This window comes from Notamacropus eugenii, chromosome 7 (assembly GCF_028372415.1).
Source record: "Notamacropus eugenii isolate mMacEug1 chromosome 7, mMacEug1.pri_v2, whole genome shotgun sequence".
Classification (NCBI taxonomy): domain Eukaryota; kingdom Metazoa; phylum Chordata; class Mammalia; order Diprotodontia; family Macropodidae; genus Notamacropus; species Notamacropus eugenii.
Window position 1 is genome coordinate 140,579,080 of NC_092878.1, and position 12,418 is coordinate 140,591,497.

At 37.8% G+C, this 12,418-nt stretch overlaps 1 protein-coding gene across 3 annotated transcripts in view; it reads right to left on the reverse strand.

Moving 5' to 3' along the window:
- Window positions 1-1,770: 1,770 nt before the first annotated feature.
- SLC39A8 (solute carrier family 39 member 8) overlaps window positions 1,771-12,418 on the reverse strand; it is a 62,681-nt gene continuing 52,033 nt past the window's right edge. For all 3 annotated transcript variants that reach the window (XM_072625084.1, XM_072625086.1, XM_072625085.1), the window contains 3 exons: window positions 8,711-8,918; window positions 8,322-8,506; window positions 1,771-3,558 (listed from right to left, as the gene is read on the reverse strand). In XM_072625084.1, coding sequence (XP_072481185.1) covers window positions 3,409-3,558; window positions 8,322-8,506; window positions 8,711-8,918 — 543 coding nt within the window. In that variant the 3' untranslated portion in view covers window positions 1,771-3,408. The remainder of the gene's footprint in view (window positions 3,559-8,321; window positions 8,507-8,710; window positions 8,919-12,418) is intronic.

Sequence of the window (12,418 nt, forward strand, 5' to 3'; positions counted from 1 at the left end):
GAGTTTAATAAATTATGATGTTGCAAATTCCCCTTTGGAAATAGCAATAGAATTAAGGAATGTGAGAAAAGGCTTAGTATAAAAAGTGAGATTTTAGCTGGGGAAGGATGGGAATTATAGTAGGAAGGCAGAGATGGAGAGGAAGAAAATTCCAGACAATGAGGAATGGCCCTATGAAAATGCTGTTTGAGACATGGAATGTTTTGTGGGAGGAACAAGGAACGTAGTGTCACTGAATCCTAGAGCAGATGGAGAAAAGTAAGGTTTAAGAAAACTAAAAAGATGGGAGGATGTCAGGCTATGAAGGGCTTTAAAATCCAGAAAATTCCATATAAGATCTTGGAGATGAGGAGACACTGGAGTTCATTAAACAAGGGAGTTAAATGGTCTGACTTGCAATTTAGGAAGATCACTCTGGCAAGTGAATGGAAGTAGGAAGACCTCAAGCAGAATATTTCAATAATTCAGACATGAGGTAATGAGGATCTGTACCAGGGTGCTGACAGTGTCATAGGAGAAAAAGATATGTATACAAAAGATGTTGTGAAGCTACATTTAACAGGACATGGCAACTAATTGGATATAAAAGACTAAGAGTGAGGAGTGGAGGATGATGCCTAGGTTTCAAGCCTGAGTGGACAAATGATAGGGACAATGAACAATGCCCTTGACAATGATAGGGAAGTTAGAAAAAGGGAGAAATGAGCTGTTTTGGACATGCTAAATAATGTTTCTCAGATATTGAATTTAAGGTGCCCAACAGTCAGTTGGAGATATGAGACTGGTAGTCACAGAGAAGTTAAGGTGGAATAAATGAGAATCATCTGCATTGAGAAAATCGAATCTACGGAAGCTGATGAGATCACCAAGTAAAATAGTATAGAGGAAGAAGAAAACAGGGAATAGGACAAGAGTCTTGGGGGACACCCACATTTAGCAGATGTGCCCTGGTAATGATCCAGTAAAAGGGCCCAAGAAAACCAGGAGAACACAATGTCACAAAAGAGTGTGATTAACAGCATGAAAGGCTTAGGAAGTCAAGAAAGATAAAAGACTCAGAAAAAGTCATTAGGTCTGGTAATTAAGATGTTATTGGTAGCTTTGGAGAAAGCTTAAATGATGATAAGGTCCAAAGGCAGACTGAAGAGTTAAGAGTGAGAAGACAAGAAGCAGAGGGATTGACTGCAGATGACTTCATCAAGGAATTTACCCACAAAACAGGAGAGATATAGGGTGGTAAATATGGAGTAACGAAAAAGTAAGGATTGTTTAAAAGATGAAAAAGACATGGGTATGTTTGTAGGTAGCAAGAAAACAGCCAGTAGACTGACAGAAGATTAGTAAAAGCGTGAGGATGACAGAAGAAACATTTTTTTTTATTTAAGAAAGGATGGAATAGGATCAAGTATGCATTTAGAGAGGTTTGCCATGGCAAGAAGGACAAGCATTTCATACAAGACTGAGGTGAAAGAGATAGTGGTGAAGGCACCTGAGTAATGTGGCAAGAGAGAAGAGGGAGTTCCCAGAAAACAGCTTCATTTTTTTTCAGTGAAATATGAAGCAATGTTCCTAACAGAGACTGTGGGGTAGCTATAGGAGGTTTAAGAAGGGATGAAAAGGTTTGGGAAAACAGCTATGAGAGACAGAGTGAGTCAACTATGGAGATATAACAGATTGCCTTGCTGCAGGTAGGACCCAGTTGAGACTATGAAGCACAAATTTGTAGTGTAAGCATAAATTTGTAGTCAGCATTCATTGCTCTCACAAGAATTTCGGCATAATACGTATCAAAGTTTATTGTTTTTCTGAAAGAAAGTTACAGATACCACCAATTCATAGTTTCAAATAAATTTACTATTTAGTTGACTGGAAATTTTGAAAAATTGTTATCTATGTCATGTAACATATAAAACATAACATGTTCACCAAGTCCATTTTATTGCTGCATAAAAACACTGTACAACATTGGAAAGATCACTGATTCCAAGAACAATCATTTTCACATTTTAAAATAATTTTTCAGGTGACATGGGAGTGTGAATTATTCTACACACATATACAAAATACAGTTAAAATCATTTAGGTCAATTCACCAGTAGCATTCATTTCCTAACTGAATGGACAGATTGATCTCTGTTGCATCCTTATCACAATGTAGAAAAACGACCTGAGTTATTTTGTGTTGAGGTACTTAAACTACAAAGGAAAAAAAGATCAATTAACAACAAAACAGGCAATTTTCCAAAGATCAGGTAGTCTCCCATAAGGAAACTATGACCACATCCCTCCATTAAACCTTTACTTATAACAACAGTCCAGCTGTTTTTAAGGCATTTATAAAAACCTCGTTGAACCAACATTTGTCCTTTTTTAGAATTGTTTATATTTTACTGTTTCTTTTCATGAGCACTCATTCTAGAAAATAAACATTTATCATACATTGATAGTGAGCATTTTCTTCTCCTTGAATGCAAATCTGCCACTCAGTAACAATATAAGCGAAAATGAAACTTGTGAATGCCATAAAGGCAATTCTAGCTTCAGAATTAAATCCTCTGGCCAAATCTAAGCGAAATTGACCCTTTGGGGTAAAATATCCATAAAATTCAGAATGCACATGGTTAATTAAACTTTTTGGAATGTCTAGAATGTTCAGATTTTTTTCATGAGCTTTTTTCTATTTTTAAAAGGGACTTTCAAAATAAATCTACAAATCCTTGAGTCACATAAAAAGAAAGCAGATCAAAAGCTGAAAGTGGTCTCTTTCTTGTTTGCATTAATTAATAATTGAGATCTCAACATCTCTCATATGTGTGCTGAAATGGTTTTGATTTTCTTCCATGTTTTGATGGGTTTGCCCATAAAATCACTGCAACAAATTAATGAGAATTAACCTGCCCTGAAACCACTTGAGCCTTTGCTCCCATCCCAGTATTATTAAGGCCTGGAAAAACCTGTAATAATTTTTCTTCATCTTCATGACTTAATTGCCAGTCATGGAATGCATAGGGCTCAGCTGCCTGGCGGTTCTCTGCCACATATAACATGCAACATTGTTTACCAAGGAACTGGTAAGCTGCATTTAATGGGAAAAGAAAATCCAACTTTTGGATTTATTTTAATAGTATTTTATTTTTCCCCAAATTACATGTCAAGATAAATTTTAGCATTCATTTTTTTTACAAGATTTTGAATTCCAAATTTTTCCTGGATTTATTTTTGTAACATATTGTTGATAACCCCTTCTGCAGGCCTGGAACCATTAACTGATTTCTGTGACTTACAAAAGAAAACAAGGTTATCTTTTAACTCAATAGATCAATCAAAAGACCCCATGCAGACCAAAACAATTCTTCATATTTTTATTGGTTAATTGTCTTCATTAACTATGCCATCTTCAAAGTCAGATTACTCCAACTCAATATCTCCTGCAAACAGAGTAATGATAAGTATAGCTGTGAATCCTGTTAGCAGACCAGCATTCTGAATAATGAAGAAGGTTAAATCTGTTTTTCTTCCAGTTACTTTTTCTCTTAGCATATCATTCATCTCCGGGAACTAGGGGAAAAGAAAGGTAGATTTTTAGAGAACTGTTGCCATCTTGTGGTGAAATAAGACTTAAGTCTGAAATTCATAGAATCAGAGAATTAAGACTGAAAGGGACCTTAGATGTTATCTAGTAAAATCACCTCATCTTACACATGAGGAAAGTGAGGCCCAGAACTTGCTCAAAGGCAAACATGGAACATAGCCAGGTCATGAGCCTGTGCCTTCTTATTACAAATTCCGAGCCTTTTCCCATCATATCAATGATGAATCATTGGTTCAGTGGTCTAATTCAGCTGTTGAAATGCATCAGAATAGATGAAACTGCAGAAGAAAATGTGCCTTATCACCAAGAGTGGAAACACTGAAACCATCTTTAATGGAATAAGACTGATCAACCATCGGAAGGCTCGTGATAAAACTCCTGAGAGTTTAGTCTTCATTTCCATCCTTCCTTCCGTGCTAGCCCTTTATTTCCTTTTCCTCTATTCCATTAGAACAGAATATCTTTGGCTCCATTCAGCACTGTCCAAGGTAGAAATATATAATGCCTCATTACAAGTGAATCAATTAAAACTAGGGGCAGTGGTTCCAGTCCAATTTCTGTGGTAACACCTGAAAACGCCATCTATTCAGACAGCTTCCCCAAAATGCTGGCTAAATGTCATAATCCCTTTGTGAATATCCACCAGTATGAAGATTCAGAGAATCGTCAAGCAATCACAATAAACACAGGTACCCTCATAGGGTTATGGCAAGAAAAAAATGATAACAAAAGAGTAAGAATTTTGCAAAGCAAAAAACATCATATAAGGTTAAAAGCATCATACAAGGTGGTTTGTTAGTTTTAGAGGTAGTATGGTAATGTGGGTAGAGAGCTGACTCAGAGCCAAGAAGCACCATGTTCATGCCCTGCCCCTGTCATATCCTGGCTGTGTGACACTGAGCAAGCCATTTAACTGCCAGTGTCAGGAAAGCAGGAGTGGACATTCTGCATCTTTGCCATATTCTAGTTCTCCATGTTATTCCCACTATCTTCACGTTAAAAGGTATGACTGTCATTGAGAGTACTCCTACAGTGGAGTGGGTGGCACCTCATTACCTTAGGACTACCTTTGGTTGGTTCTTGAGTCAGAAAAATAGACCCCATTGAAGCTTGAACTCTTTCCAGCTTAGGTGAAATGACCAAAGTTTATGCCTGCCAACATGGCATCCGTAACCTAGCATCACCTCCACACACTCAGGACCCACTGAAGAAGGGCAACAGCAAGGAGCCAGCCCTCCTCGCTGATTTGCATTAAGACAATCCAGTAATTATACAATAAAGGGCAAGCACCGATCTCAGCAGGAGCTCAATAAAACAGACCCTAGGTCCAGTAAATTAATAGTATCAGAAATTTTAATAACTGTTAATATTACTTTATTATTAATAATATAATTGATTAATGATATAACATTATGATAATCACTGAAATCAATTTATATAAGTATGTTAATTTATATTCTATATTAATTTTCATTTAGTATTTTGTATTAATTACAAATGTTTGATTATATTACTAATAACACTTTCATAGCTTATCAAATAGTATTGTTATAGAGATAGGGACTAGAACTGTGATTTAAAACTGTGGTATAAAGAACTTCCAGGTGAGGAAGTCCCCTCTCGTAATGCAGGCCAACACCTTTCACACCACTTGTAGTCACAAGCAATGGAAATATGAAGACAGTGGAGTCAAAATCAAATAAAGACAAGGGCCACCAAACTGTATCTAAGCATCTCCATGAGATGCATACTGATTTGGAAAACCACATATGAATGTTACCTATATTATGCCACCTATTATTTAGTTTTTAAAATACTTTCCAACTATCCTTCAATCTGTAGGGTTACAAGCCACAATGTCACAGACTACTTGTTGCTACCTCCGGGTTAAGTAACTCGCCCAGAGTTCTCATAGACATCCAGGATGTGGCAGCTCAGACTTCAGCCCAGGCTCTCCTGTCTTCAAAGTCAATTCTCTATCCACTACACCACGATGTTATAGAAGCACATGTTCATAAAGGATCTGGATTTTCTAACAGGGTAGGCAGAAGAATTTTGTGAAGTATGGTATAAAAATCTCCTTTTGCCTACTAGGATACACGAAATCTGACAGTATTCGACCCTGACAAATATGGGCTTGAATTGGAGGCAAGAAGGTGTAGATGAAACTATTAAATTATCTGCTTAATGGCTCTGAAGTGAAATCATTATGAGCCACGCATTATGAGCAAGTAGAGTCCTTAGTGTTGGCACATTGAGCAGTTTCATTGTCTAGAAAGCTGCCCATGATTCATTTAATTGGCCAACTAGTCTTCCAATAGAGTAGTTTTAGAACCATAAACACACACACACACACACACACACACACACACACATACACACGCTACTTCCAAGACCCATGATTTCATTGGGCATAGTTCCTTCTACTACCAATGAAAGTCACAATCCTTCTACTTTCTTCATAGTAGAACAATCCACACCATGAAAGTTCCTCTGGCCAAACACATCCCCTACTGGAAGCCAAGTTGATTGGGCCTTTCTATGCTTCACTTGGCTGGCCCTCAGTCAACTGATATAAAAGCATGTCATCATCCAGTGAGCATTCACTAAGCCCCTAATATGTTCCAAGCACTCTGCTAAGTGCTAGGGATGCAAAGAAGACCAAAAATCCAAGTCCCTGCTCCCAAGATGCTCATGGTCTAATGGAGTCAGCAGTCCACATTCAAAGTCTTATTAGTCTTACAACACTTCTCAGACTTCCTTTGAAAATTCAGGTACACTTCCACTCCAACAAAATCCATAAGATTTATGGGTGTGTCTATGTTTGAGTGCATGGATGTGATACACAGCTTGTAGTCACTTGGAGCTACTGCTACACAGATTCTCCAAGCTCTTACAAGAAGACAGATTTTAACCACTGCCATTTAGTTTTAATTGATCCCCTGGTAATAAGCTCTAGGTGTTCACTTCAAGGATCTGTGATTTTGCTCAGTCTCTTCCAACACAGATCACACCACCTCAGAAAATGGTCTTCAGATGTGGTTGTGGCTGTAGTAGAAGTAATAATAATAACCCTGTAGCTACCCTTGGCTGAGCGTCCCTGACTTTAGCTAGATCTTCAGATGAACAAACCACAGCAGGGTCCAAACTCTTTCCAAGACAGATCCAGAGTCGACTCCACAACATGACTGAGACATCAGAAGACATTATGCAGTGGGTCTAGCAATGGACTTAGAGAATTTCAGTTCTGCTGCTTATTTCCTATGTAATCTTGAAAAATTTCTTTAATCCCTCTGCACCTCAATTTTCTCATCTGCAAACTGATGGAATAATGATCTCTAAGGTTTCCCCCAGTTCTAACTGCTGTTAAAATCATTGTTATGTATGACTCTTCAAGACCCTATGGACCCTACTGTCCACAGAGTTTTCTTAGCAAAGATGCTGGAGTGGTTTTCCACTTTCTTTTCCAGGAGATTAAGGCAAACAGAGGTTAAATGACTTGGCCAGGGTCACACAGCTAGTTAAGCGTCTGAGGCTGGATTTGAACTTGTGTCTTCCTAACTCCAGGACAGCACTGTATCTACTGAACCATCTAGCTGCCTTTCTGTAGTCACACACACACTCAAAAAGACACAACCTGAACTTTTCAGGAAATGTCTCATGTTATTCCATGTAGCCAATTTTATTTAGTCCAAATATGGGACTGGCTAAGATCTTTCATTGTACAGATACAAAAATAGACCACTGAGGGTATTCATCATCAAACTATGCATCACCACAATAGCAAGACACAAACAAAAAACAACTCTGGTTACAACTGTCCCAACAAAAAATGAACAAGAAGGGCTTGGGTGAGAATCTCAAAAATTCAGGCAAAAAAAGTAAGGTCATGGTAAAACATTTCCAAAAGACTCTTGAGGCAAAATGCCATCTACATCCAGAGACAGAACTATGGAACTGGAATGCACAATGAAGCAGACTATTTTCTCTTGTGTAATGTTTTGCTCTGATTTGGTTTTTCTCATGGTTTCTCGCATTCGTTTTACTTCTTCTGTACAACATAGCTAATGTGAAAATGTGTTTAAATAGAATGTATGTGTAGAACTCATAAAAGATTGCATGCCAAGGAGGGAAGGGGAGAAAATTTAAAACTTAAGGAAGTGATTGCTGAAAAGTGAAAACAAATAAATTAATTTTAAAAAATAAGGTCATAGGTAAAGATTGATACACTCTAGTTCGAGGTATCAAACTCATAGACAGCAAAACCCCCAAGTGCTGCTAAACCAAGAAATGTTTGACAAAATAAATAAAAATACAACATAATGTTCGTTTGTGGTTTTCTGAGTCAGTATGTGGATCTGAATTTGACATCACTTGCCTAGAGTATCAATGACTTTAAGATTAACTGAAACAGGTTTTAAGTCCAACCACCTATCCATTATACCCCACTGCCTCCACATGTTTGCTGCCTACTATCTGCCAAGACCATTCCAGGAAAACACCTAAAAGCACTTTTTCTCAGCTAGAAGGGTTTTACACAAGTGGCTGGTTTGAGTTTACTGCCGTTGTTCTTATTTTGAACTTCCATAAGGAGTTTCCCTGAAAATGTGCTTTTCTTTCCCCTCTATGGGAGTCAGAACAATAAGAAATAAGAACGTGGTGAGTCCTCACCCCTAACCACTTCTAAGTTTTAATGTAAAATTAGAATGAGAGTTAAAAACCTTCTTACCATGTCTGCCAGAGAAATATAGAGGAACATGCCACCAGCTAGTGCAAAAATAATATTCGGGGCAAAGTTGTTGCCCACCAAAATACCAAAGGCTAGCCCAACGTAGCAGGAGCATGCTGAAAGAAAGTTAAAAAATAAAGCTTGTCGGGTACTCATTCCTGCATTGAGTAGGATCACAAAGTCCCCTGGAAAAAGAAAACAGGAAAATGCAAAATTAATTACACTGTAGAAGGATGTTGCCTCAAGAACAAATGATTACCAGGGTCTCACAGTTTTTCTCCCATTTGAATAGAGCAGACAGAATTTCAAGTCCTTGGTATTTCAAAGATGTATTTGATTAAAATCATGCCAGAACAAACAGATTCCTGCCCTGAGTGGAAGCGTCTTACCTAACTCATGAGGAAACTCCTCACACAGGATTGCTATGGAGGTGCTAAGTCCTTGAAGAAGAGAGAGTGTGCAGGAAGCACCAATGGCCAGACCATCAATAAAGTTGTGGAGGGCATCACTGAGGGTGATCATCCAGGCAATGGTGGCTATTTCTGACAGCTTGGGCCCCTTTAAACAGGTACATGAACTTGGTTCTTTCTTCCCATCCTATTGGAAACAAAAAGATAGTCAAGTAGCTGCTAAATAGTAGGCAACACATACAAGACACTGTTGTAGGCATTGATGGAAGAGTTTTACAGCTGGGAAATCAAGGGGATGTCCATCAATTGGGACATTGTAACATATGAATGTAATAAAATACTATTGTGCTATAAGCCATGATGAACAGGAAGACTTCAGAGAGGCCTGGAAGGACTTATATGAACTGATGCTGAGTGAAAGGGGCAGAACCAGGAGAACTTTGTACACAGCAACAACCACAGTGTGTGAGGAATTTTTCTGGTAGATTAAGCCTTTCACAGCAATGCAAGGATCTAAAAAAATTCCCAATGGACTCTTAAGGCACAATGCCTTCCACATCCAGAGAAAGAACTATGGAATTGGATCACAGAATGAGAAGCAGACCATTTTCTCTTGTGTTATATTTTGTTCTGTTTTGTTTTATGGTTTCTCCCATTCTTTTTAACTCTTCTATACAACATGACTAAGGTGAAAATGGATTTAATAAGAATGTATTGTAGAACCTATAAAAGAGTGCATACTGTCATAGAGAGGGAGGGGGGAGGGAGGTCCTCCAGGTCATACCACATGAGGATCAGGAGAAGTAAATGGGGATCTCAACCTGGGGAATACTGGTAACTGGCTATCTTCAGGAATTTCAAGAGCTGTCCTGTACAAGAGGGATGAGTTAGCCTTGCTCTGCTTGGGCCCAGCAAGCCAAAGAACAGCGGGCGGGAGTTAGAGAGGTAGATGTAGGCTCCATGTTGAGAAAAAAAAAAAAACTTCCAATTCCTAGAGCTATGGAAAAGTAGAACAGAATGCCTTAAACAGTACTGAGGTCTCCTTAGACAAGGTTTTCAAGCAGAGGCTGAATGTGCAATTGTCAGGGATGCCATATGGGGATTCTCAGGGACAGATTACACAACAGGTCCCTTCCAATTCAGATTCTATGCAATATACCGTGAAGTAAAAATCAATAGGGCATGGCCAATGACGGATATCAGACAAGGGCATTAAATGAACCAATCCCACTAAGGATGCAAAGAAATGTGCATATAGACTCCTCAGATTTCCTAGGGCTATCTCTCTGAAATCCACAAACCTGCCATATGTAAAGCAGAGGGAACCAGAAGGAGACAGCCAGTTCACTCACTCCACATGACCTCTTGACAGACACTACCAAGTGAAACTGTATTTGCATTGATGACCTATTTAGGATCTCACTATCTTTGGCTTCAGTTGTGTTCATTTCTGGCTTTCTTTTCAACAAATAAATCTGACCATCAGGATGAAAAATGGAGTATCAGCATGTTTACCATCTTTGAACATTCATCAAATTCTAAATGCTCATGAATAATAGTTTAAGCTTATAGGAAAATGGGATAATATGATTGAGTCAGTCAACAAGCATTTAAGAGCTTATCATGGCCCACACTGGCAATGTAAAGAAAGGCAAAAAGAGTCTTTGCCCTCAAGGGTATCATGTTCTAATGGGATTGACAATAAAGAAGTTCTACAAGAAAGAATCAGTCTGTTATGACATAATATAGTGAAGAGCGGCATTATCGGTATTAATTTTCTGGATATATGCCTATACATTTGCATTATTCAATTCACCAAATATTTATAAGCATCATGTGTAAAGTACTTCAGTAGGCACTGAGGAGAGATACGAAGAATACAAGACAGTCTTTGTCTTCATGGCAGTTCTATTTTAGTACTTATCACAGAAGTTAGGCACTTCTTTCTTTACCTAAGAGATGCAAAGATACATCAAAATTCTAACAGATTAGTGGTACACAGATCAAAATGCAAAGGGCTTCATTTTCCCATTTAAGAAGTCTGGCAATGAAAACACACCACAGCAGCTTCCCCCTTTATTTCAGTTCATCTTCTCTCAGAAATCCCAGTCCTTCATGTTTCATGCCATTTTCTGAGCTCATTGCAACTGAGCTCCTAATTTCAAAGAAATCAAGGGTTTAGTTACAGATGGTTTATGTGCCACTGCAATGAAAACTATTGATAAAAACTGCTTTCAAAGACTGCCTAAGGTTTTTAAAAGGCAATCCAGTCCAGTCCTTGAATACATGCAGTCAAAATAAAACATTTCCTTTAAATTGTTTAATGTTGCCTAGATTCAAAACATTTCTAATTTGACCTTAATGTGTTACATTTTTCAGAAATGCAAATCAGGCCACAAAATCTTACTTAAAGGAGAAAGGACATGGGGAATAAGCAAACAAGAGGGAAAGATGAGAGGAATTAGAAATTAGAGAGGTTCTAAATGTCTCCCTTGTAAGTAATCTCATCTTGCTTTTGAAAGCACATTTTAATTACAAATACTTACAAATTTCATGGCCATAAGTTTGACATTAAATTTTTCAAATGGTTCATCCTCAATAATAATTTTCTAAGCTGAGGCTGTCTTTAAGTTTATCGAGTGCATTATGGATATATTAGGTAACATCAGTTTCCTCACCTCCCACAGAAAATTCCAGTGTTTTTACTTTATTTTCAAAGGCAATAGAATCTGGGAAGAAAGGGCAGCTTAACTGTCTTCTTAAGACTGACTCTTATGAGAATCTCTTTCCTTGAAAGACTGGAAGAGTTAGTGTCATCTTTGACAAAGACTAAAGAGATATTTCCTGAGAGAACTGAGTTTAACTTTTAGGTACAGAGAATGTACCTTAAAGAGAATCGTTGAGAGACTTCGACTGACACTCAGAAAGAGCTGAATGGTAGGACTATATTTCCAGAATTTCAGAGAAGTTAATAGTTGTAGTACCTGATGGTTAGAGGTGACTTTGACTATGATCTTCTTCACTGTGATATTTTGATGAACTGATTAAAATATATCTTTGTATTATTTGTTACAATATGAAAAAATTGTACATTGAAAAAATATTTAATCTTGTGAGACTGAGGGGTTTCAGAAAGAGAAGAGAAAGCTTATGGAAATAAATGTTTCTCCACTTTATAAACAAAAGGCTCAGATACTACTAACAACAAAAGATTTTGCATTGCTATTATTTATGAGGAAATATCAAAATATACTCCTTGACTGCCTTAGACTATGAGATTAGAATCAATAAGGCAATGAATCAAGTAACAAGATGAGACATGAGGGTTTTGTATGGACATTGACAAGAAAGAGTGCACCTGGCACATGAGGCAATCACCTCTAAAGCCTCTTAGAATTACATACATCATTTCATTTGAGCCTTACCAACCTCAGAATTGTATCATTATCTCTATTTTACAAATGAGGCAACCTTGAGATATTCAGTGACTTTTGCACATACATGGGAGACCCAGGACTTGAACTCAAGTCTTCTCACTCAAATTCCCACACTCCACTACTTGACAATGGTACCTGCTCAGGATCCCTAGCCATTTGTTCCCTCATCAAAGGTCAGCAGATGCTAGTGAGAAGTTATGTAGTCATAGCAGACCATCAGAAAAGAAAATAGATATGTATACATGTTCCC